This window comes from Camelina sativa, chromosome 6, assembly GCF_030686135.1.
Source record: "Camelina sativa cultivar CO46 ecotype springtype chromosome 6, ASM3068613v1".
NCBI lineage: Eukaryota > Viridiplantae > Streptophyta > Magnoliopsida > Brassicales > Brassicaceae > Camelina > Camelina sativa.
This window is the reverse complement of record NC_141885.1, coordinates 13,270,001-13,295,984: the sequence shown is the minus strand read 5'-3', so window position 1 is coordinate 13,295,984 and position 25,984 is coordinate 13,270,001. Positions and strand designations below refer to the sequence as shown.

At 37.8% G+C, this 25,984-nt stretch overlaps 7 protein-coding genes across 7 annotated transcripts; 5 read left to right on the top strand and 2 right to left on the bottom strand.

Annotated features, from left to right (window-relative positions):
• The first annotated feature begins 1,260 nt into the window (after positions 1-1,260).
• On the top strand, positions 1,261-4,463 carry LOC147942524 (uncharacterized). The gene is made up of 7 exons (XM_087456100.1): positions 1,261-1,630; positions 1,727-2,168; positions 2,259-2,409; positions 2,491-2,850; positions 2,944-3,006; positions 3,099-3,379; positions 3,473-4,463. The coding sequence occupies exons 1-7, from the start codon at positions 1,261-1,263 to the stop codon at positions 4,461-4,463; spliced, it is 2,658 nt and encodes an 885-aa protein (XP_087312226.1).
• A 2,292-nt stretch (positions 4,464-6,755) lies between these two features.
• On the top strand, positions 6,756-7,532 carry LOC147942523 (uncharacterized). Its single transcript, XM_087456099.1, has 2 exons — positions 6,756-6,982; positions 7,142-7,532. Exons 1-2 carry the CDS (start codon positions 6,756-6,758, stop codon positions 7,530-7,532), a joined length of 618 nt encoding a protein of 205 aa, XP_087312225.1.
• A 2,405-nt stretch (positions 7,533-9,937) lies between these two features.
• LOC104790757 (high affinity nitrate transporter 2.6) lies at positions 9,938-12,003 on the top strand. Its single transcript, XM_087452968.1, has 2 exons — positions 9,938-10,895; positions 11,016-12,003. The coding sequence occupies exons 1-2, from the start codon at positions 10,053-10,055 to the stop codon at positions 11,802-11,804; spliced, it is 1,632 nt and encodes a 543-aa protein (XP_087309094.1). The 5' UTR covers positions 9,938-10,052; the 3' UTR covers positions 11,805-12,003.
• A 155-nt stretch (positions 12,004-12,158) lies between these two features.
• LOC104790756 (uncharacterized) lies at positions 12,159-13,661 on the bottom strand. The gene is made up of 4 exons (XM_010516539.3): positions 13,503-13,661; positions 12,834-13,006; positions 12,602-12,750; positions 12,159-12,521 (listed from the first exon to the last, which is right to left on the bottom strand). The coding sequence occupies exons 1-4, from the start codon at positions 13,552-13,554 to the stop codon at positions 12,434-12,436; spliced, it is 462 nt and encodes a 153-aa protein (XP_010514841.1). The 5' UTR covers positions 13,555-13,661; the 3' UTR covers positions 12,159-12,433.
• A 118-nt stretch (positions 13,662-13,779) lies between these two features.
• Positions 13,780-17,062, top strand: LOC104790755 (dolichol kinase EVAN-like). Its single transcript, XM_010516538.3, has 13 exons — positions 13,780-14,100; positions 14,216-14,328; positions 14,420-14,623; positions 14,722-14,826; positions 15,020-15,090; positions 15,231-15,311; positions 15,393-15,607; positions 15,710-15,899; positions 16,004-16,069; positions 16,159-16,247; positions 16,355-16,469; positions 16,551-16,602; positions 16,702-17,062. The coding sequence occupies exons 1-13, from the start codon at positions 13,898-13,900 to the stop codon at positions 16,914-16,916; spliced, it is 1,719 nt and encodes a 572-aa protein (XP_010514840.1). The 5' UTR covers positions 13,780-13,897; the 3' UTR covers positions 16,917-17,062.
• A 169-nt stretch (positions 17,063-17,231) lies between these two features.
• LOC104790754 (uncharacterized) lies at positions 17,232-18,289 on the top strand. The gene is made up of 2 exons (XM_010516536.2): positions 17,232-17,365; positions 17,665-18,289. Exon 2 carries the CDS (start codon positions 17,691-17,693, stop codon positions 18,099-18,101), a length of 411 nt encoding a protein of 136 aa, XP_010514838.1. The 5' UTR covers positions 17,232-17,365; positions 17,665-17,690; the 3' UTR covers positions 18,102-18,289.
• Positions 18,290-18,972: 683 nt separating this feature from the next.
• On the bottom strand, positions 18,973-21,863 carry LOC104790753 (serine carboxypeptidase-like 48). The gene is made up of 9 exons (XM_010516535.3): positions 21,330-21,863; positions 20,764-20,932; positions 20,530-20,649; positions 20,302-20,445; positions 20,065-20,215; positions 19,872-19,966; positions 19,538-19,796; positions 19,299-19,432; positions 18,973-19,213 (listed from the first exon to the last, which is right to left on the bottom strand). The coding sequence occupies exons 1-9, from the start codon at positions 21,671-21,673 to the stop codon at positions 19,097-19,099; spliced, it is 1,533 nt and encodes a 510-aa protein (XP_010514837.1). The 5' UTR covers positions 21,674-21,863; the 3' UTR covers positions 18,973-19,096.
• Positions 21,864-25,984: the final 4,121 nt, after the last annotated feature.

Sequence of the window (25,984 nt, the reverse complement as noted above, 5' to 3'; positions counted from 1 at the left end):
ATAAACGAACAAGGCTTTATTAGAAAAATCTGACTAAGCTCACAATCTCATCTAGGCAAGGTTTCGGTAACATGAACACCAAACACATGCTAGAAGTTGAGATACTAGCAGTTACTGACTTGATTAATCGAAAAAAAACAGATTTTTGTTGGACAAAGCTAAGAACCAGCCTTTCCTTTTGTCTATTAAATGGTCATAATCAGTTTGGGACATGTTTATGTAGCAAGTAGCTGAAAGTGCAACAGAGCTCTGAAGGGAACAAGCAGTTGTGAAGTGTCTCAGAGGGCTGATATGCTGACGTGGCTTGACGTGCTGACGTGGAGAAATATTGTGGACACAATGACAAGGTGCGTGAGCAGGAAGGAAGAAGAGATCAAGATATACTCGAATATATTGAGAGTATATTTGATTAGTTGGGATAAGGGAAGATATTCTCTTAGGGATAAGGAATATTTCCTTTTAGTTAGGATACACAAGATCTAGGTTAGAGATCGTGTGTGTGGGGTTATAAAATGACGAGGGCTAACCGCAAAAAGAGTTAGCACTCGTGGGATAAATTTGTGAGTTTTGTAAACCTTCAAGCAAGTATAAAAGCTTTGAAGGTGAGTGTGGGTGGTATACTCTTTTAGATCTACACAGGGTGGTGTTAGATAGATAGGAGAGTGAGCTTTGTTTTTCAAGTCTTGTAAGAAACAAGGGTTTTTATAAGATTGATTAAAAGCGTTTGCTTGGCGCGTTCCAAGTGTAGTTTTTGTGTGTTGTGTTATCTCTATACCTTTACAATTGGTATCAGAGCAGACACCTGATAAAAGTCTTATATCTTTTTCAACAGGTGAGATCTTGCGACTAGGGTATGGAGATATCACTGGAGGTTGTTACGCTACAAGGGCCATTGAAACTGGATCTGGAATGTTTCGGTTACTGGAAAGTCTCGATCCAGCAAGTCATCTCAAGCATCGACATGGAAGCTTGGTTTGCAGTGGAGGATGGTTGGACGCATCCAACTAAGAAGAATGAAGATGGTGAATTGGTGCAAAAACATAGAAAGAAGTGGACTGCTGAAGAAAAGGCTAAAGCCAAGCACAATTCGCAGGCCCTGTCAGTCATCTTCAATCTCTTCCAAGAGATATCTTCAATCAAGTTCAAGGTTGTGTGTCGGCTAAAGAGGCTTGGGACATTCTCATAGTCACATTTGAAGGAACTACTCGAGTTAGGCGCACGAGGTTGGACAATCTTGCATCTGATTTTGAGAATCTTCAAATGACTGAAACCGAATATGTGGCGGATTACAATAGTTGGTTGAGTGGTATTGCTCAAGAATCTGTTGTTTTGGGTAAACGATACAAGGACAAGAAGCTGGTCAAGAAATTTCTCAGAAGTCTACCTGACAAGTTTCAGCCGCACAGATCTGCTATTGATGTGTCTTTGAATTCAGAGGAACTCAAGTATAATCAAGTTGTTGGGATGATGCAGGCGTTTGAGATGCAACTAAAGAAGAAAGAGAAAATGAATGCTAAGTCATTTGCTCTTAAAGCTGCAGAAGAACAGAAGCTTGTTGAATCGCAGGAGCTTGAAGAAGAAGAAAAGGTTGGTCTGTTGGTTAAGAAGTATTTTCGCAAGATGGAAAGAGGTCAGCGGAAGGGAACTCCATCACTTGCAAGTGCAGATCCTGTCTAGGGCTTCAGGAAGAATGATAAGTCAGAACGTCAGTGTGCTGAGTGTGAAGGATATGGTCATTACAAGGCTGAGTGTCCAAACAACAAACGGAAGCACTCTCTACAATGTTATGGATGCAAGGGTTTTGGTCATACCAAGACTAATTGCCCCTCCCAAGGAAGTAATCAGAAGTCCTACATCACATGGAGTGAAAGTGATTTTGACGAAGAAGATAACAAAGGTGAAATTCTGAACAACTTTGTGGCTCTGCTGGGAGTAATCGAGGAAGATGAAGAAGATGAAGTTCTGTTGTTGAAAGATGACATTGACAAGACAATTGAGTCGGACTCAGAGGGGGAAGAGGCAGGTTTGTCGTTGGAAGATCATATAAGTCTTCTTATTCAGACTATTGTGCAAAAGACTCAAGATAACAGTGATTTGTCTGCCGAGAGAGATACGCTTCAGATGAACATTGCATTGTTGGCTAAGGAACTAAGTGAAGAAAAAGCCAAGTCCCTGCGTCTTGAGAAGCAATTGGAAGAACAGCTGAAAAGCATCAGGATGCTGAGTAAATGAACTAAAGATCTGGACTTCTTGCTCAGTACTGGACAATCAAGCACTACAAAGTGGGGTCTGGGTTATCAGGGAATCTACTCTGACAAGTCCACACAGTTTGTTAAAGGGCAGAACCCTGAACCAAAACCCAAAGCACAACCTGTCGCACCAAACGGACGTCATTATCAGATTCCTAAGGTAAATTTGCATTCCAGGCAGATGTTTGTGCAGCGTGAGGTACCAATGAGGTAAACGTATGGTCAACAAAGCTATCCCCAGGCTGCTCAGCGACCTGTTGGTCTTAGCAGGAGAAGAGGATGTTGGTACTATGGTCATCTAAATCACTTCAAGGCCCAGTGTTTCAAGTTTCAGAATCGTGTGACGAACCTAGTGCATAATGGCAGCTTCTACCCAGCTGTTAGAAGAGTTCAGCAAGGGTATGTCAGAAAAGATGATCTCTACTATCATGTTGCATACACAACAAATAAAACTGAAGTTGATCAGGCCAAGTGGTATTTTGACAGTGGATGTTCCAGACATATGACAGGGGCGGTTGACAATTTGTCTCACGTAGAAGATGTTGCTGCTGGAAGAGTAACGTTTGGAGATGGAGCAAAACGGAAAATTCGAGGAACAGTGGTGACACTCAACCCCAGCTGAATGATGTGTTCCTGGTAGATGGATTGAAGGCCAATCTGATCATTGTCAGTCAATTGTGTGATGAGGGCTTAGATGTTACCTTCACCAGGAAGGACTGCAAAGCTATTGATCAAAAAGGGTCTGTCAGACTCAGAGGTAAACGATCTGGGAATAATTGCTATATGTGGAAATCAGAAATATCGTGCTTTAATGCCACCGTTGAGTTAGACACATAGTTGTGGCATCAGAAACTTGGTCATTTGAATGTGTGCACGATGTTGAAATTGGCAAACCAAGAAGTTGTGCGAGGACTGCCAAAGCTGAAGGGTGATCCACACTTTGTCTGTGGTCCATGCAACAAGGGAAAACAGATCAAAGCATCCCATGGGTCTCTGACAGATATTCGCACAAATCATGCTTTACAGTTGGTTCACATGGATCTGATGGGGCTTATACAAGTTCAGAGCATTTCTGGTCGACGATTCATTTTCGTAATGTTGGATGACTACACTCGCTACACCTGGGTAAGGTTTCTTCGTGATAAATGTGACACTCTTGAATGTTTTTGTATCCTTGCCCTGCAGATTAAGAGTGAGAAGTGTTAAATTGAAACCATTCAAAGTGATCATGGTGGTGAGTTTCAAAACGACAAGTTTGAGCAATTTTGTGGACATCAAGGCATTACTCATCAGTACTCTGCACCAAGAACACCGGAACAGAATGGTGTTGTTGAACGTAAGAACAGAACGCTGCAAGAAATGGCACGAGCTATGCTACATGGAAATCAAGTGCCTCATCGGTTCTGGGATGAAGCTGTGAACACAGCCTGCTACATCATCAATCGTGTGCATGTTCGCCCAGGGACCAGCAAGACTCCCTATGAGCTTTGGAAAGGGAAGTCTCCAACTGTACACTATTTCCATGTGTTTGGATGCCTGTGTTATATTCTAAATGATAAGGATCAGTTGGGTAAGTTTGACTCTAAGAGTGATGAAGGTATCTTTCTGGGTTATTCCGGACATAGCACTGCCTTTCGCGTCTACAACAAACGTCTGAGATCCATTCAGGAGACTGTCAATGTAGTGTTTGACAACACCTCCTTCCTGCGAGTGGCATTGGTGCCTATTGTCTCCGACACGGATCTGGTAACTGATACTGAGAAGTCTGTACAAGAAGTTGTCAGTCGTGTTGTCCTTGAAATGCCTGTATCACCATCTGCTTCAGATCCGGTGCCTTCTCAGGTTCATAGGAATCACTCCTCTATTGATGTTATAGGTGCGATTCAGGGGGGTAGAGTTACCAGAGGAAAGCAAATTGATTTTGCTCAGTTGGCTGAGAAGAAACAAAAGGTTGTCGTTCCGGAGTCTGTCTGTCAGGACTCTGATGTAGTGCAATTTGCATGCTTTGTCTCTTCCATTGAGCCTAAGAATCACAAGGAGGTGCTTCGTGATGAGTTATGGGTTGCTGCTATGCAAGATGAGTTGGAACAATTTGAAAGAAGTGATGTTTGGGAATTCACTCATCGTCGTGTTGATGTCAACGTCGTAGGAACTAAGTGGATATTCAAGAATAAGAGTGATGCTAGTGGCTGCATTGTGAGAAACAAAGCATGATTGGTAGCTCAAGGCTATTCTCAAATTGAGGGAATTGACTTTGATGAAACCTTTGCTCCGGTGGCAAGGTTGGAGTCAATCAGGTTTATGTTCGGTATGGCATGCGCTCTTAAGTTCACTTTGCATCAGATGGATGTTAAGAGTGCCTTTCTAAATGGAATAATACAAGAGGAGGTTTATGTTGAACAACCAAAAGGCTTTGAGAATTCGCAGCACCATGAGCATGTTTATCGACTGAAGAAAGCCCTGTATGGTCTAAAGCAGGCACGACGGGCATGGTATGAGAGATTGACTACGTTTCTGATGGATCACGGATAAAATCGAGGGAGTGTTGACAAAACTTTGATTGTTCTCAACAGCAACAACAATCTGATGTTTGTTCAGATCTATGTGGATGATATTGTCTTTGGTTCCACGTGTCAGCCTCTTGTAAAACAGTTTGTGGAAAGCATGTCTCAGGAATTCGAAATGAGTATGGTGGGAGAGTTAAGATACTTTTTGGGATTGCAAGTTGAACAATCAGCTGATGGGATCTTTGTATCTCAAAGCACTTATACTAAGGAGCTTGTACAACGCTTTGGCTTGGATAAGAGTAAAGAAGCAAAGATCCCAATGGGAGCAAATGACAAACTTTCCAAGGACGACGAAGGGGAAGATGTAGATGAGAGACTATACAGAGGGATGATTGGAAGTCTGTTGTATTTGACTGCTAGTCGGCCAGACATATGTCTGTCAGTAGGGATCTGTGCACGCTATCAAGCCAAGCCCAAGATGTCGCATTTACTAGCTGTAAAGAAGATCATCAAGTACATCAAAGGCACATAGGACTTTGGCATCTATTATACCAAGGATACCAACACCGGTCTGAGCGGATACTGTGATGCTGATTGGGCAGGTTCTGTGGATGATCGTCGTAGCACAAGTGGAGGTTGCTTCTTTATAGGCAACAATCTGATCACATGGCACAGAAAGAAACAAAACAGTGTCTCTCTATCAACTGCTGAAGCTGAGTACATTGCGCTAGGAAGCTGTTGCACACAACTTCTGTGGATGCGACAAATGGCCTCGGACTATGGTATGGATTCTGATACTCTTTTAATTCATTGTGATAACTTGAGTGCAATTAATATTTCAAAGAATCATGTTTAACATTCACAAACCAAACATATAGATATTAGACACCACTTTGTTCATGAACAAGTTGAGGCGAAACTGATCGAGATTGACCATGTGAGCACTGATTTACAGTTAGCTGATTTGTTTACCAAGCCTCTGGACTTCAACAGATTTGTAAATCTGAGGAAGTCCATTGGTGTTTATGAGTTCTAACCTGCTTTACCTAAGATGTGTTGATCAGAGACAGGAACATGTGCTAGGACAAATTATGGAAATCCTAGAATACATAGAAGACCAGCACTTTGAAAGCAACTGTGAGAAATAGCTGCCTGTCATGTCGGTCTATTCATCTTGTCAAATGTTGTCATGTTTTAAAGAAGTCAAAGAGATGTGAAGAGACACACAAGTACATCCTCGAGTAGAAAAACTCAGTTTGGGGACAAGTATGATATCAGTGATTGACATGATCATGATGTCACTGTGTTCATGTCAGTGAAACAGCTAACAGAAGGCTGAGACACATATATTTAAAAAAAAAAAATGTGTGTGTGCTCTTCAAAGAGAGAATCTCCAGCTGCCTTAACATGTTGGGTTGGATTGCAGACTAAAGGCATGACAGTGTGAAAGACTACTCATTTGCATCAAGTCTCTGATTTTCAACAATTCAAGAGGTTGTGATAGCTCATGGCAAATGTTCTGAACAACTCGTTGACACATCAAAGGTATGGTTAGTACTGTGATCTGTTTTTGATTTTATTTAGTTTAAAAAAAAAAAAATTTGATGTTGCTCACATGTGTTATGTCTCGATCTGGGTGCTTTCATGTTCACTGTTTGTGGTTGTGTGTATCTGATGTTTTTGGTTCATGAACAGATTCAGCTTCCTTTAAAGGGGTGAAGAATCTGTGTTTTTTAGGAACCTGTGTTTAATGTGATTAATGCACTTAAGATTAAAAAGGGGAATAATATTCGATGTACCATAACAGATTCATTGAGTGATTTCAGGGCAGTGTTAATTTGTGGGCCAAGGTATAACAGCCCAAATAATCTTCAAGAGGGAGTATAAAAGGAGAGGCTAGCGTTTTGAGTTTTTCTCATCCTTGCAATTTCAGATCTCTGTCGCTTAAGCTTCTGATTTTCTTCTTTCTCTGATTTGTTCTCTCTAACTCTTGATCACCATGAAGTTTGTGTTTAGCAGTTTCCACTATGATTCTAGCTCAGATGAGGAGCTTCACACCGCTCCGTTAGTCCTACCTCCGCCGTCTCCCTATGTTTCGATTGATCCTGCAACGGCGATGGTCATCTACGAACCTCGTGACGAATCAACCACAACACCTCTAGTGCCCGAGAATCCCTCTACCAGGCTGCTATCTCTCGAAGCGGATCATGACACATGCGACTCTTTGTCTTCTCTACCATGAAGGACGAGATCTCGTTTTCCGGTGATTGATCTGACCGGTGATGTTCCTCCGCTACCAAATCAGGGAATTTCATCCCGCCTGCGCAAACGACAATCAGCTGCTGATGCAGACAGCCGTGATACGAAGTGATCGTCTCTTGGCAGGAACAAGGGTGTGTCCACCTCTCGCAGTGTTCCATCGAAGGAGTTTGATTCCAAACGATTCATATCCGCTGATGCTGCTCGAAGGTATGGTTTCTTTTCCTCTAGAACCATTGCTGCTGAGATGTGTTACTCTCTGGGAAGAGATGATCCGGCTAGGGAGTTGCTTGATCAAGTTGGGCTGTTGAAAACAGTCACTCAAATCGGCGCTTATGATTCCGATGTTGTCTATGAGTTCTGGGCAAATCTTCCAGCAGTGAAGGTTGAAGGGAGCTTGGTTGATGTGTTGGTCCGAGACTTTGTGTATGAGTTCTCCCCAAGTCGCATCAATGCCCTGTTCGGACTCCAGACGGTTGATGTGCGCGAACATAGACTGCAAACAGCTGCAAGGTGAAGACTTGCAAGCAGCTGGTATCCACGGCGATCAAGGACCCGGTAATCAAGAAGTTGAATAAGATGTGCTGCAGCAACTGGTCTCCTACGGTGAATACAGGGTACATCTCTGCAAACAGAGCCATGGTGATCTACATGATCATGCATCGCATTCCGTTTGATTTTGGGAGAATGATCTATGATCAGATCATCCAGTTAGGTTTGCAAGCTCAGTCCGGGTTCCGTCTCCCGTTTCCCAGTCTCATTTATCAGCTTCTGGAAGCTCAGCGCCCTGTTTCGAATCTTCAGCCGGAAGACACGAAGAAGCCCAAGGGTAAGAAGACTGTTTCACGTCCAACGAAGCCTCATCTTAGAGCTGGAACATCTGCAGAGCGCAAAGCCATCCGGTTGGCCATTCAGATTCTGCAAGACACCTTGGAAGCTAGTAAGTTGTCACATCTCTGATTATACCTTTGTGTGTCTGTTGATATTTTTGACTAATCTGTGCCAAACAAGCAGGGGGAGATGAGTCTAATTCAGATGCTTGAGGGGGAGTTTGAGCTGTGGGGGAGCTGTTGTTTTTAAGTTGTCTGTTGTTCCTTGTTGTTGTTTTTCTTTTCAAACTATTCTTTTTGGTTTTGTTTGAGACTTGTTCTAGTTTGTCTGATACCTTTTACGGTCGTAATGCTTACTAGTTGATCGTTTAATCTTCTGATGTTTTTGCGAGCTGCTGTGATACACTGTTGGTACAGTTGTATCTGTTTGTTGTTTTGTTGTTGGCTGCTTCTGTTTTGACAGGTTAAATGCATGGATGCTTGTTTGACAAGTTCAGTCAAAAAGAGGGAGATCGAAAGTGCAATAGAGCTCTGAAGGGAACAGGCAGCTGTGAAGTGTCTCAGAGGGCTGATATGCTGACGTGGTGTGACGTGCTGACGTGGAGAAATATTGTGGACACAATGACAAGGTGCGTGAGAAGGAAGGAAGAAGAGATCAAGATATACTCGAAGATATTGAGAGTATATTTGATTAGTGGGATAAGGGAAGATATTCTCTTAGGGATAAGGAATATTTCCTTTTAGTTAGGATACACAAGATCTAGGTTAGAGATCGTGTGTGTGGGGTTATAAAATGACGAGGGCTAGCCGCAAAAAGAGTTAGCACTCGTGGGATAAATTTGTGAGTTTTGTAAACCTTCAAGTAAATATAAAAGCTTTGAAGGTGAGTGTGGGTGGTATACTCTTATAGATCTACACAGGGTAGTGTTAGATAGATAGGAGAGTGAGCTTTGTTTTTCAAGTTTTGTAAAAAACGAGGGTTTTTATAAGATTGATTAAAAGCGTTTGCTTGGCGCGTTCCTAATGTAGTTTTTGTGTGTTGTGTTATCTCTATGTCTTTAGAGTAGCAACCCAAAATGTCGATTTAAAGGTCATAATCAGTCGGAGACATGTTTTTGTACGTGTTTTTTTTCTTTTTCCCGTCCGGTTCACATACTTTCTATCGAGCATTAAGGTTATGCAATGAGATTTTTTTCTTTAATTAATTGGCTAACTGAAAGCAAAAGATTTCGTAAATCTGATAAAAACTCTATACAGCTTAGCTTGCGAAAAGTAGTTATTAAAAAAAATCCTAAACCTTATTTAACAAATGTTTTTTTATTCATACCAAATTAAATTGGTGAGTCGACCACATGGGACAATGCACAAAAGACAAACTAGTTATGTTAAAAAAGAATTCAACAAACGAACCGTACGGTCTCTCGTTGGCCTTTAGTTAAGGTCAAGTGTCACATATTTGAATCTCTATTCTCTAATCACCATTAATAAATTCTTGTAAGTAAACTAATAAACAATATACGTGTATAATTAATATAATCAGCTGGAAACCTGCATGCATTACATTTACATGGTTGTACATTACACAATAGACTAACGCAGCCGGCGGTGAAAATGACACGTTGTGTTCTTCTTATTGTTATTTGACTCATACGTTATATATTAGTATACATTTGATATTTATACATACAACGGTGGTTATATAAATATAATGTTCTGAGTTGATAGGGATATGGTGCAAGTAATTAATGTAACGTATTGACAAATTTAACAAAACTGATAAACAAATAATGAAAAAAAGAACAAAATTATAATCAAAGAGGCACGTAAACTGCATTATGCAGATGCTTAGTACTAATAGAATATTCTCTCTTTACCGTGTGAACTACATAAGTTTTTTTCTGAAGCGATATATGTATGCACACTAAAAATATAAGTTCTGATCATTCTAATAAAACTCATTAATACAATTCACATTTCTTTGTTTGTAGCATTATTCAAATGTTATCATTGGACCCACCTAACCATACCCACCATGTCCCAGAGATCTCTATATTTCTCTATATATACTTATCCAACTTCTCTTCTCCAACTTACACCAACAAACAGAAAACACAACAAAGGGAACAAAGAAGAAGAGAATAAAACCTTCTTCATCGTTTTAAAGTCTTTCTCTTAGTTTCTCCCATTTTCTTTGAACTAAAAGATCAATGGCTCACAACCATTCTAACGAAGGCGGCTCTATTGGAAGCTCTTTGCATGGAGTCACAGGAAAGGAGCAAGTCTTCTCCTTCTCCGTACACGAAGAAAGTGGTCCTTCCTCTCAAGCCGTCAGATCAGACGATACAACGGCTAAGTTCGCTCTACCAGTGGACTCAGAGCATAGGGCAAAAGTTTTTAAACCATTATCATTCGCTAAACCACACATGAGAGCCTTCCATTTAGGATGGATCTCTTTCTTCACTTGTTTCATCTCCACCTTCGCAGCTGCACCTCTGGTCCCTGTCATCCGTGACAACCTCGACCTGACCAAAACCGACATCGGAAATGCTGGAGTTGCATCTGTTTCGGGCGCCATTTTCTCAAGACTCGCTATGGGAGCCGTATGTGACCTTCTCGGAGCACGTTATGGCACTGCTTTCTCTCTTATGCTCACGGCTCCAGCTGTTTTCTCCATGTCGTTTGTAGCTGATGCCGGAAGCTACTTAGCCGTGCGGTTCATGATTGGTTTTTGCTTAGCGACGTTTGTGTCATGCCAATACTGGACAAGCGTTATGTTCACGGGAAAGATTATCGGACTCGTTAACGGTTGTGCCGGAGGGTGGGGAGACATGGGAGGCGGCGTGACTCAGCTACTCATGCCAATGGTCTTCCACGTCATCAAACTCACCGGAGCCACTCCCTTCACCGCATGGAGGTTCGCCTTCTTTATCCCGGGCGTACTTCAGATCATTATGGGCATTCTCGTCCTCACTCTCGGCCAAGATCTCCCTGATGGTAACCTTAGTACCCTCCAAAAGAGTGGTCAAGTTTCCAAAGACAAATTCTCCAAGGTGATTATTACAAAAACATTCAACATGTTCAATATTTTTTTTGGCAACATGTTCAAGTATTTAATGTAACAGTATGCATGTGATTCTAATTACATTTTTTTTTTTGTAATTTTTTTGTAGGTCTTCTGGTTCGCTGTGAGGAACTATAGAACATGGATCTTATTCGTGCTCTATGGATTTTCTATGGGAGTTGAACTAACGATCAACAACGTTATATCCGGATACTTCTACGACAGGTTTAACCTTACACTTCACACAGCCGGTATTATAGCAGCCAGCTTTGGTATGGCAAACTTCTTCGCACGTCCTTTTGGTGGCTACGCCTCGGATGTAGCTGCACGTCTCTTCGGCATGAGGGGTCGGTTATGGATCTTGTGGATCTTACAAACTGTTGGAGCTCTCTTTTGCATCTGGCTCGGTCGTGCTAGTTCACTCCCTATAGCAATCTTAGCCATGATGCTCTTTTCCATCGGCACGCAAGCAGCTTGCGGAGCTCTCTTTGGTGTTGCACCTTTTGTTTCCCGTCGTTCTCTTGGTCTCATCTCAGGATTAACCGGTGCTGGAGGAAATTTTGGGTCGGGAGTAACTCAACTTCTTTTCTTCTCCTCGTCGAGGTTTAGTACAGCTGAAGGACTATCGTTGATGGGTGTTATGGCTGTCGTGTGTTCACTTCCGGTGGCGTTTATACATTTCCCACAGTGGGGAAGCATGTTCTTGAGGCCATCACAAGACGGACAGAAATCAAAAGAAGAGCATTACTATGGAGCGGAGTGGACAGAGGAAGAGAAGAGCTTAGGTCTACATGAGGGAAGCATTAAGTTTGCTGAAAACAGTCGCTCAGAGAGAGGCCGCAAGGCGATGTTGGCTGATGATCCAACACCGGAGACTGGATCCCCGGCTCATGTCTAGTGAAGGATATAGTCACATTACATCTTTTCTCCATATATAAATAACCCTCAAAGCTAGCTTTATATTTCCTTGTTTTTATGTTCCTCTTATGAGAGATGTACCGTGTTAGATCCTGACTTGATAAGTGAGGTTCAGTGAGCCCGGTGCTCGTGATGTACAATGTCGTTTTGATAAAAGGCTTATGCATCAGTTTTTCTCTCTGTTTTATGGACAAGCTGAGTCTTTAAAATTCTTCCAAAATCAAACTTTTAATTAAAAGTATCGATCAAGTATTGAAAAAGAGACTAGTGTTTTAGGCGCAACTAGTCATACCTTAAAGAGTCTTTTCTTCCTTGGAGAGACGTCACAGAGATATAAACAAAGACCAAAGAAGAAGCAATTGACTTAAGTAATCTTTACAACTCAGAAACAGATCGCGTTAAGAGAATCTGGAAAGAGTAAGAAAGAACTAAACAAGTACCACGCAAAAAGATTGCAAATGTACAACTTAAGTTTGATGAGAGTTTTCAAACATTACAGAATCCGTCATATATTAAAACAACACAAGAAAGCTATGCTAAACCCTTTTGAATTGTGTTTCCCGAAGAAAAGAGTTTAACGTACTTGTGTACTCTACTCAGCGTAAGGCGCTAGATGCTCATCTTTCCACTCCCACCACATACTAGACAAGACCGCGTTGAAGAACATTTAGTGCAGTAGCTCCATTTCTTGGGAAGCCTAAGAATGTGTTTTCTTGTCAATCAATGAGCGAGATCGATGAGACTGAAGGAAACAACAATGAGGAAGTTAATTCTTACCCGGCTGTATATCGTGTGGCCATATTAGTTGCCGTGAGTCTAGCTTTCTCAGCAGTTGCATCTGATAGTTTCTTTAGTACAAATCCTTCACCTTTGCATTCAGGACAGATTCCTGAACCGAGACAAGCTTCACATTCTTTCATAGTAGCCTGCAAATTCATTTAACAGAGATAAACCAAACAATAAGGATCCTCAAGATATTATGTTCAAGGATCATCTATAAACAAACTACCTCGGCTTCTTCGGCGGCTTTGGAACTTCTCCGAGCAAGGATAGTGGCTGCGGTACCAACAACCGTGGCTGCAATCGCTATAGATACTGCAGTTTCAGCTAAAGCAGGAACCACTGTTGGTGATCTCTTAGCTCTATTCAAATCAACGTTTACGAACCTTACATCCTTAACACCTACCACAGAGATTAACAATGTAAAGTCAGTGGCTCTATGAATATACATATCAACTAAGATGCTTGTAAACAAAACCTTTAAAAAAAAAATGAAATGGTCAAAAGCTAAAAAGCTAATATGAATCAGACAGTAGTGTTTAGTAATGAATCCACAAATTTAAACCATGAAACTTATTTAATTCGTTATACAATTTAACCATAACGCCACCATGATCACACAACTATCAATCGCTTGAGAGCACACTATAAACTCTTAAGTAAACAAACTACCAAAGCTTGAACTTGACTCCAAGTTCCATTCTTACTTCAGAAACTAAGAAGATCAAACAAATTTAAGACCCAAACTCTGAAATTTTACTAAATAAGATTGTCATAAATGCTCTTCTAACTCGACTCATCATCAAAACCCATCAAAATTTCACTAGAATTGCGTCAAAATCTCACAGAGAAAGAAGAAACAAAGGGAAATCTAAAATTAGGGTTTTGTTCAGCTTACTTGAGAATGAAGAAGGGAATGAAAAAGATTGAAACTTGAGACTGAGCTCCATCACAAAGTCACAACAACAGAGGGAATTATCATCTCTCTCATCTCGTCACTTCGTTACCTGCGTTATCTTCACAAAGTCTCACTCAACGGGATAAAAAAAAAAATCTGAGTTCAATAACCGGAAGTAAACCAAACCAAACCGATTAAACCGAAGCAACCGATCAAAATTGACTTTTCACATGAAAATGTAGCGTAACCTTAAAGTCCGTGCCAAACCGTGTTTCGTGGGCCCAAATTACAAGTCTGAAGTCTTCGTTAGTTGGCGGCCCATTTAAAAAAAAAAAAACCAAATCGCGATTCAAAAACAAACTTAATCACCGGCGAAATCATCATCACCGGCGACGATGAAGACGACAACGACGACGGCGACGTCGTTGGTTACGGGAGAGAGAGTTGTAGTGGCAGTCGTGGTTTCTCGTATTCTCTTATCCCTTCCTTTATCACTTATCTCCCATGGCTTCTCCCTCTTCCTCCTCTGCTTCTCCGCCTTCCTCGTCGAGATCCGCGCCGAGAGCTCTCCGTTTCTCCTCTCTCGTTTCAGCGCCAGGTGAGAAATTTCCCCAATCCAATTTTCAATTTCTGGTCTCAGGGCTTCTTCGAATTTCCCGATTTTTGAAATCTTCATAGATTGAAGAAGATGTTGTTTTTGCTATGTATTATAGACGTGGTGCGTCTTCAGGGATATTACTGGGAGCTGTGACACTTCCAGCTGTTATGATGTCTAAGTTGGTTCAGCTTACAAGAGCTATCTCAATCCATGAAGCTGAACAAGATGGTATTGTATCTTTGGATTGGCTTGTGTTTTAGTATTTGAATGTTCTTTAGTCTCAACATAAGGAGGTTTGATTTGTTTGTGTTGTGTGTAGAGCTTGCGCATGTGACAATGCAGTATTGGGCAGCATCAGCAAGCTGTTGTGCTATACTTATTTATCTCACAGTGATTATGTCACAAACGGGAAAAGCTGAATCTTTGTCATCTTCGTCTGTTTGGCTTTCGAGGGTTAGCTTAAGTGGCACGGTGTTGTATGGAGTAGCATGTTTTGTTTCACTTTCCATGATTTCACACACTGGTGAGATCTAGTTTGGGGTTATTAGTTGTTTTCAATAGTTATTTTTTTTTTTCGTTTTGAGTTCATCAGTGATCTTTGTTTGTTCTTTGTCTCGACAGGCTTGAACACGTCATTGAAAATGTTCTGGATGTTATTTCACGGTCTTGCAGCTGTGAAATTGATTCGACATTTGCTTTCCACCTTCCCTTCTTGTGCCTCAATTGGTAAGTATAATAGACTCTTCTATTCACATTTTGGGTTAAGTAGTAGTTTTGGGAGTATTATTTCAGTATATTCTCCGTGCTCAAGAGTTTACTAGTTCCACTTTAGCAATCATTAAATAGTTAAGACTCTGGATTTGATTACTATTATAATTCCACATTTCTAGTCCACCTTCAATAATTGCCATTTTTATAGGGGAAGCACTTCTCGTGACCAGTGGTCTTGTTCTTTATTTTGGCGACTTTTTGGCATGCACAATTGCAAAGGTTAGAGTTCTTAAACTTGGTTTTATAATTGTTGAACAGGTCATGCATTTGTGTTTTATCAGTTATTGCAATACTAGCAAGAATGGCTCTGTAATTTTGTCACTGTAACTTTGCCTACTTTGGTACGATTATTACTACAGATTTTCGAGAAATTGATACCCGTGGATCTTGTCTCAATAAGCTATGGAATAAGAAGAACTGAAACCGGCATAATCGTCCAGGTATTATACTAAAAATCGAAACTAGATGAATAGTTACCGTTACTGTATTGCTGTATAACAATTTACCTGTCTCCTTCTTAGGGTCTACTGCTGGGCCTTCTACTTTTCCCGATGGTGTTTAGATTTACTCTGCATGTATATGAAAGCTCGTTGAGAAAGAGAGATGCTCAACAAAGAAACTGCAATGTTACTGCAAATTCTGTCTTATTCGTTATTTCACTTCTATTTTTTATGGTCGTGGCTGTTCCTTCTTGGATGCATTTTGTACACGATTTCAACCAGCATCCTTTCTTATGGTACTTAATCTCCACAATCAATTACTTATCTTGTGTCCTCTAGCATCTGTAGTGATAATTCCACCTTCTAAGATTGTATCCAACTTTCATACTCTGTCGCAGGGTGCTCACATTTGTCTTTTCTGAACCTCTGAAGAGACTTTCATTATGCATCTACTGGGTTCTGTTGATCGTTGTGTCTGTCTCACGATTTTATAACATCTCGAGGAGTAGCAAGGTTGAGAGAATCTTGCTTCGGAAATACTACCATCTGATGGCTGTTTTAATGTTCTTGCCAGCTCTTGTCTTACAGGTGACTGGGTGATCAATAAAAACTTATTTTATAATTCAGAAACTTGGTATGTGTTAGTCCGCTCCTCTAGTAGCTTCCTATAATTTTGATGTCCTTTCATGCAGCCTATATTTCTCGATCTAGCATTTGGTGCAGCATTGGCGGTATTTCTTGCATTGGAGATCATTCGAGTAAGCCCTCTTCATATTCAAATTTATCATCTTCTCGATTTCATCACATTCAATGGGCTTGATGCAAAATACTCATTTTGCAAAACCAGATCTGGAGAATACATCCCCTCGGAGAGCCTTTACATCAATTCATGAATGCTTTCACGGACCATCGTGACTCAGAGCATCTGATTGTCAGGTATGCCAAAACTGTTTTATAGACCATGGATGGGAAAATGCAATGTAAAATTATTACATTTTTGTTTGATTTGTATAACTATTGACTATATTATGTCTTATTTGTAGCCACTTTTCACTCTTACTTGGGTGTGCGCTTCCAATTTGGATGTCTTCTGGGTTCAATGACCGAGCTTTATCCCCATTTGCCGGAATTCTCAGCCTCGGGATTGGAGATACAATGGTAAGATTTAACTCAGCAGAGAAGCTAACTTCGAAAACCCGTGTCTCTTGTAATGTAATGTTATAATGATCTGATTTACAGGCATCAATGGTTGGGCACAAGTATGGGGTGTTAAGATGGAGCAAGACAGGAAGTGAGCATTTTCTTCTCCTTTTAAAAAACTCTCAACTATTATTGCTTTCATCAGAAACTAATATTGTCAAGTGCGTAAAATAATGTTTGGCCGGAACAGAGAAAACGGTCGAGGGTACAGCAGCAGGAATAACATCGGTAATGGCAGTCTGCTTTGTGCTGGTCCCAGTATTAGCATCAATGGGTTATATACTAAGCCAAGGATGGTGGTCGCTTTTTGTGACGGTGACAGCCACCGGGATGTTGGAAGCTTACACGGCGCAATTAGACAACGCCTTCATACCTCTTGTCTTCTACTCACTCCTCTGCTTGTAGGTAGTTTAAGTCGTTGCTCTTTAGTCATTCTTCGGTGTGTTTTTTTCACTCAATGTACATAACAAAGTATCTTACCACTAACCACACTTCCTCATGTATGTTACCTATTAAGAGACAAATCAATTGTTGTACCGTGCCTTTTGAAAGATACTAACTATCTATAAAAAATACATATCCAAGATATTTCCACAGCCATTCAAAATCCAAACAGACCAAAAATGAGTTTTTCAAAATTGGGCTTAAACAAGTAAAAGGCCCAATTACGCTTTAGGGACGGATCCAGGTATAAAGGTAAAAAAAAAGAGGTTTTGTGAATTTTGATCTTCGTCACTCTTCCTCTTCTCCAGTTTTTTCTTTCTTTTCTTCGCTTCTCAGTTTTGACTAAATATGCCATGACTGTCTGAGATAACGAGATATTCGCCGAGAGCCATGTTTTGTTAGCTTCCAAGGTTAGAAAAAATTGTGTTTGATTAGTTTTATATGCATTGTATTTTCAGTATTATGCACGCAAGGTGTTTGATCATTTGCCTGAAAGAATTATTGGGCTACGAGCACTGTGTTTCGGAGGTTTCTTGTAGTTGTATTAATCACATGAATGTTAGAAAGACGCAAATTAAGAGCCTTTGATGCGTTTTCTTTGGTTTCGAAATGTTCAATTTAATGCCCTGTTCTGACTCAATTTTAATCTGAATTTCATGTGAGCGGAACATTACTGACAACGTTTGAGGTTTTTTGGTTATTTTTATAGATAAAAAAAGGGTTTTTGTAGAAGCAATGACAGTTCTGAAAAGGTACGTCTTAAGGCTGTTTATGTCGATCAAGTACATAACAGCAAACGTAGTTGACAGAAACAACGGGAGAATAGTGACAACAGCTTCAACAGTGGAACACGCAATCAAGAACTCGTTAGAGTGTGGCCGTACTTGCAATGCTAAGGCAGCGGCTATCGTAGGAGAGGTTTTGGCGATGAGGCTGAAAGTGGAAGGGCTTCAAGATGGGCAAGGAAGAGGTATTCACGCCGATGTCAAGAAAGAAATTGAAAAGAAAGGGTTTAAGAGTCGGACCAAGGTATGGGCTGTTATTAACTCCCTTAAAAACAATGGCGTTACACTCATTCTTGACGATGATGATGATGATGATGATGATGATGATTACCGTGATCGTTCTTACGAGGGTCATCGGTAAATCCTTAAGCTTTACTTTCGGTGTCATATTCTCTAGCTGTTGTGTAATCTTAGATTCTGGTCTGGAATAGTAAAATCTTTGTGACATAAGAATCTATCAGGTTTTGAATAAGGTTCAAATAGTAACTTGTACTTATATTACTCTTTACAAATCATGTCTTAACCATTAAGACTATTTTAGTTTCTGCATTCAGTTTAACTTTTAATTACATAGATTTTATATTATGGTCATGATTGGTGAAGACTTTTAAGACTTTAAAAGCATTTAAAAGTCTTAAAAGCATTTTATTTACTAATCAGACTTTTATGATTTTTTTATTTTTTAAAGTTTCAAAAGCCACTTTAAGTTTTTACTTCTTTATTTCCTTTTTCTTTTTAAGCTTTAAAACTAACAAATTTTAAAAACTTTTTTTTTCTTCCTCTATCATGATTAAACACTATAAATTTATCTATATTTTTGCACAAACTTTTTTTTACAGATTAATTATCAGTATTTTTTTTCTCTTTCTTTTGACATCCACTTCTCTTCACAAATTTATTATTTTTATCATCACTTTTATATTTTTTTACAATTTTGTTATTAATAAAATTACAGTCACAACTTTTAAAGTTTTTTTTCTAATAATCAGATTTTAACAGTTAAACTATTTACAGTCAAAGTCTCTGCAGTTAAATTTTACAGTCAAAGTCTCTACAGCCTCAAATAACAGTTGTTACCAATCCGGCTTATATTGATGAATTTGTTACTTTGTGTCTTGAATTTGCTCCATACTAAAATTGTGATGTGCTTCATTTGCAACTAGTATGAGGAGCTAAGTATTGATTCATGTATGAATTGAGAAATCTTTAACAAGTTAACAAACGGAAATAGATTAACAATGAAATTTCCTGTGTATTTATAGAAATAAATCACAAATATATGTTATTTAATTTTCTTAAAAAGTAAAATATTGATCTCCTAAATACATAATAATTCAGTCGGTTGGGAATTTAGATTCACTGACGAGCTGTCCGACCGGTGGGTGTCCCGAGCTTTCCTTGCATCCAGTTCTGAAGCATTTGCAATGCTGCCTTTGGCTGGTCCATCGGAACCATGTGTCCAGCATCATGAACCTATCAAACATTTTCCCAATTTCAATAGTTAGGTGTGAAAAATCAATAGAAATAGGTTGGGGTTATCGGTTTTTGTTTGGTTTACCTTGAGGAAAGTGAGTGAACCGTGATTCTTCATTAAACCGGCTTCTTTATTGTCTACGAGGAATGGAACTGTCGCAGCTGCTACAAACTCTTTCTGGCCTGACCATTCCATTTGGTGAACCCACTTTGAATTTCCTATAAATCAAGAAAAGTATATTTCATCAATCTCAGAGCTTAACTGATTATGTGGAAATGTAAACCAGTGGTCAGCAAACACATGGACATAGCAATGAAACGTACCGAGCCAATTGCAAATGAGATCGTATTCACCGGCGTAAACAAGAAGCTTAATTCCATCTTGAAGAAGAGCTGGAATCCCAACCTCAAGATTACGCATCCAGTCCATCTGCATTGCATCGTAGACCGCTGTACTGCAAGACACAAACTCGATATCGCCCACACCTAATGCCCTCCGTACCGATTTCTGGTTCAAGAACTTCTCCATGTTCGAGAAATCATAGCACAAGTTTCCTTCACATTGTTTCCTTACGTCATAATACTGTAAAACAGAGTAAAAATCTTGTTACTATTACTTCAAGAACAAACAAGTATCAATTCCAGTTTCGATGCTTACGTTTACGTTTCCTGCGATATCCATGATCTTTTGGAAAATGTTGTTACATACAACGTAAGAAGAAGCACAAGCATCACCTTCACCACCATCCGCGCCTGAAACAGCGTAAAAGAAGCAAACATATTTCATAAAAATCACAAACCTTTTTACTATAATTCTTGAAAAAAAAAAGGCTTAGAGATTGTTTTATTACTGCATTCTTTGATGGATTGTTGACAAGTTGCGTAGTTACGGTTGAGGCTGTCGTGATCAGACTGTGTAATCAACTTCATGTCTAGCGCGTAATCCGCGTAGGCACCGTATTGAATCTCCGGATTGGTTAAACCATTACCAATCGCAAACCCCTGATGTAAAACCCGGTTTGGTTAAAGCCAAAACACAACAGGAGTGAATAAAAAAATGTTTAATGTGGAGTGTTTTTTTTATTTACCTTGAGGTTAATGTGAGTTCCTTCTTTGTTCTTGTTACCACGGTGAACCCGTGAAGCCAATGCGGGAATGTAATGCCCGGCGTAGGATTCACCGGTAATGTAAAAGTCATTATTCACAAATTGTGGATGCTCCTTAAAAAACGCCTGCAAATGAAGTGTGTCACGTTAAGCCACAAGATCATGGTTTTAATGTGATTGGAACAGAGGAAAAGTATTTAAAAACCGAACCTGTAAGAAGTCGTAAAGATCATTACTGACACCTTCCTCGTCGTGTCGAAGATCACTTTGGTCCGATGTGTAACTGAAACCGGTTCCCACCGGTTGGTCCACGTAGATTAGATTCGATGCCTATAACAAAAATAAAATTTAAATGAAATTAAAGTTGTTGAGACTAATTTGGTTTCTTGTTGGAATATGAGAAAGCGTGTTTTGGTTGACCATTTTTTTTCTTTTCTAACCAACCTTGTCCCAACCAAACTCGTTCCAAGTAAGGGAAGAGTTGTTAGAGACGGTGAACGGTCCGTTCTCATAGAACAAAGCAAGTTCACTACTGCAACCAGGCCCTCCGGTTAGCCAAATCACCACTGGATCGGCTTTGTTGGTCCTTGACTCGAAGAAGAAGTAAAACATCCTGTCACGAAATTGAACAAATAAAAAAAAACCGGTTTAGTAAACCGGTACGGTTCTTAAACTATTTCTTTGATTGTTTGACCAGATATTGGATTTTATAAGCTTAAAAGTAGAACGGTTAAGAAAAACAATAAGCTAAACCGGTTTTTTTCTTATGTGTGATACCGAGAAACGCATCGGAATCAAACCGGTTAAGTTAGAATTGCAATGTGAGCCGCATCGGAATCAAACCAAATAGAACAATTACGATATAAAAAAAACCTTAATTAAACAGGACTGGTTCACATTATTGAGAAAATTAGGAAACCGGTTCGAAATTAAAACGGTTATTAGAACGGTTAAAAAGAAAAAAACCTAAATTAACCGGTTTAATTTCGGTACAGCGAAATGGAAGTTACCTGGCTGCTTTTGAATTAGGGAGTTTGTAGTAACCAGCATGGTGACCAAAGTCCTGAACCGACGGAGAACCACCGGAGCCACGACGGTCAACCTCGGCCGAGAAATCGAATTCTCTCTCGACTAGTCTCGGAGCCTCAGAACCGTCCTTGTCGATGACATTGACGTCACGTGTAGGCAACAGATTGAATCCTTTGATAAGTCTCTCAGCCGTGAGGGTCGGCAAACTCGCCGACGGTGAGAAAGATAAGGGCTTTTCTTTAAGAGATTTAGAACTTGAGGGTGAAAAATGTGAGAAAAGAAAAATACAGAGGAGAAATGTGAGAAAAGTTGTTTTGGAGTCCATCTTTGTGTGTTCTGTGAGAGAGAATTGTGGGTTATGGGATTGAAGAGTAGAGAAGAGACGAAGTTGTTGTTTATATAGTTGGCTTTGTTTGTTGTATACTACACAAAATCGTGGATGCAAATTTGGTTTTCAATGTTAAGATTTTATTTTAAAAAAAAAAGATTTGATAAATAAATTAAATAAGTTAAAAAGTGATAGAGTTTCCGAAAATTATTTTATTTTATTTACAATTTGCTTACGAAAATTGTCAATTTTTTCCTTTTTTTGTTTGCCACCTCGAAAAAGGTAACGGTTGCTAGAATCAATGAAATCATCTTCACATTTTTCCAACTCTTATACAACTATGAGGTTTCCATGGATCTTAATTTACGGATAAATGAATTGATTTTTTTCTTAGAACAATCAATAATCAGCTATGAATCAAAAAAAATTTAAGCAACTATTTTAGGTTAGTATTAAATTTTTTATTTTTCGGTTTTGCACCACTAGAAATGATAGTTGTATCCGCTCTATTTATTCTAACTATTTGAACTCATGGTTCAAAACATTTAAACTTATAACATATAGGTAGTTTATGTAGATTTATTTAAAAGTAAACCACTAATGTTTGCAAAATAAGCATATACTATAATTTACACAAATATTGTGATTCGTTTTTTCATACATGATTTTTAAGAATACAGTGTATTTTTACAATATTTTATCGGTGACACAATATTTTAAAAGTTTTCCCAAGATGAAACACAACCACTTATTTTAACAAAATCTTTGTCTGCAAATTATTCTATCTAATTCCACCTTTAGTTCAATTTGTAGCCAATCACACACAAAACAATCCTTTTTGTTTCCTTTTTTCAAGTTTCATGCTGTGATAAAACCCCACTTGTTCTTTCGAGGAAAAGTGTGTAGTATATGATTGCTCTTTGTTTTTTGTTTTTTAATATCCAGACCCCAAAATTAAATTAAGATGGATACACGTACCTACCGAAACATTAGGATCTTTAAGTTTATTTATATGTGTATACATATGTACATAAATTTTCGCAATTGCAATTAATTCGGTTAGAAATAGACAAGAGACAACAAAGAAAATTGTGTGAACGCTAGCTATTTCGTTTTGCTTTTGCTTACATTCTGTCCAAATCCTTGCTTTAATTCAAATCTTTGCGTATAAAATTGTGTTCGGGTCGAAGAATCCTTTAGACATGGACAAATCAATGCACCGTAATGTCATATGTATTATTTTAGTATGAGTTTGGCGTGTATCACCAACCAAAGTGTGATTAACGATGGATATTAATGTTTTGTTAACCACTGATTAATGTTGTTGATTTTTGTTTATTGCGTGTTTGTTTACTATTTACGACAAAATATTAGGCAGAATCTTAACATGTGGTGGTTTGAAACTTTTTTTTTCTTCTCATTGCAGGTAGTTAAGTGTTTAATGTATTCAAATGTTTTTTAAAAATCCATTAGTTTCGTTTTAAAAGTTTAAACTATAATAGAAGGACAATACTTGGGCTGAACATTTTTATTCAACTCTTTATAAAATAAGGAAACAAAATCTGTATAATTACTGTAAAATTAAAAATCCAAACCGCTTTTACATAAATTAAATCGATAGATAATTTTGTTCTAATTGTAAAATTTAAACCCTAACTACTTTATTTATGAACATAAATTGATATATAATTTTTTCTAATTGTAAAATCTAAATCATAATCACTCATTTGTAAACTCAAACCGACATATAATTTCGTTCTAATTATAAAATATTTATTCTAACCACCTCATTTGTAAACCCAAACCAACATATAGTTTTGTTTTAATTGTAAAGTCTAAACCCTAATCACCTTATTTATAAACTAAAACCGACAAATAATTTCGTTATAATTGTAAAAAATCTGAACTCTAATTCTCAATCTCATTTATAAACTCAAACCGATATATAACCTCGTTTAATTATTAAATCTAAACTAAACCAATATTTAAGTTTGTTTAATTAAAATATACATAATTCATTTCTTTAATTTTTTTTTATTTTTTTAATTTAATTTTGATTTATTTTTTAAATAAAATATTTTATAGAAGATTCTGATTGGTTGAAAAAAGAAAATATAAATAAAAGAATTTCGGGATGAAATCCAATTATTTTTCATAATAGAATCATCATTTATGGTGAGATTCCCTCCTTTCATAAATGATATGTTCATCATTGTTGTATAGTTCATTTGTTTTTGTCGTCATGTTCATCGTTGTTGTATATAGTCCAAGAAATTGCAAATATTGGTAGCATTATGGATTCGAACGATACAAAATGATATAAGTTTTTTTTAGTGGATTGAAGAAACAAAATAATTAAAATATACAAAAATTGCGATAAAAAACGATACAAAAAAAAAGATCTGAAGGTAACGATACTATTTAATGATTAATGAGTACTAAAACGGTACATCCCCAATACAACTACTATACGAAATTAACAATCAAAACTTATATCTATGATTGTTTCACTAGAGTATTCCTTTGATATACTTGTTACGCAAAATTTGAAGCTGCAATGACATGATGTGTCCAACATGTGTTTTCCTAATGTTCGATTTTTGCAACATGTCTAATTTTTGGTTAGTGAATTTAACAAACATATTAATCGACGGTTATATTCATTTTAAATATTAGTGGATCAGATATAAACGAATTTCTTCTTATATAAGATTAAAACCAAAAAAAATTGAAAGAATAAAGTCTTAAAATCTTTATTGAAATAACGACAAAATAAAGAAAAAGTGAAGTGATCGTTCTCGGTAGTAATTTCCAGCAAATTTACAGTGAAAGTGACCAATAACATAAAACGATACTCTAGTCACACTACTAACTTCTCTGCTACACATCAGAAATATGAAATCCAAACAAAGTTGGATACTTGAAAGAGTCAAACCAATGGCTTTTAAAAATAAAAGTAAAAAATATTTTAAAATAAATAGAGAATAATTTCGTTGTATGATTGATTTCAGTTTATATACCCTAGAATTATATATGCTTCAGTTTCAACGCTCTAAGTTAAAAAAAAAAGTTTTAGCTTTTAAACATATACGTTTTTTATTAGTACTGTTGATGTCTATATTTTTTTTTTACCATATGAAGAACAGTAAATAAAAACTACATTCCTTCCCGTATGAAATATATTCGACAGCGGATTATGATCTAAAAGAAAATTCATTTTATTGAAAACATCATTTAACAAAATTAAATAGACATCTGTAAATTTAATACACATCAATGTAACCACGTAACAAGAAAAAAATACACATGATGTATTGTCACCAGAACTCGTCGACATCAACACGGCTGTGGTGCTCATTTCCGCCTCTTAATGTCTCTTTTTTATTTATTTATTGATATCATTGATAAATTTGGTTCTAACCAAAAATAGGATATAAGGTAGAATATTACGCCCAGACAAAAGAGGCGTAAGTCGACCGACGAAAGAGGCTTAAGCCGACGGATTAAATTAATGTTTTTTTTTTAAAGTTTGTTACGTTGCATTTGTCATTGCTGATAGATATATTTTAATAAACTCTTTTGCAGCAATGTCGTCATAACAACGTATATATTTCTGATTTTATTGGATATACTTAAAATAAATTCTTATAGCTGTGTAAACTACATGTCTTTCGTGATATTCGAACAAATACATGCATATGTTCAAATAATTAACAATTATTAAATATAATTAATTAACGATCTCAATAAAACATATATATATATATATATATATTATAGCAGTCATGCAGATCATCATGATTAAATATAATTAATTAACGATCTCAATAAAACATATATATATATATATATATATATATGCAGTCATGCAGATCATCATGATTCTTGAATGATCATATCGTTTTATTCTTAAAGATCCGAGACTTGTGTTACGTATGGCCACAACTTCAGCAGTTCTTTTTCTAGGAATCTTCCTCACACTCAAGCTTTTCTACTACTTACTCGTCACGTTTCAAAAAGAAAACTTGTGACGTAGCTTTCAGTTTCTCTTGCTTAATCGTATGACATTATCTTGGAATAGACTTTAATGTCTCAAGAAAATAATCATATCCATTTTTTTTTGTCAATAATTGTTTTCTTATGGAGATAATGTATTCTTGTAATTATTGTAATTATTAACCCAATGAAACAATATACGTAATGTATGACTCACACTTAAATATCCTTTGCATGTTTTCCCTTTTTCAAGAAAATAAACCAAAAGACCTAAGTCGGTATCTCAGATTCTCAATCTCATAGTTTGTTGCG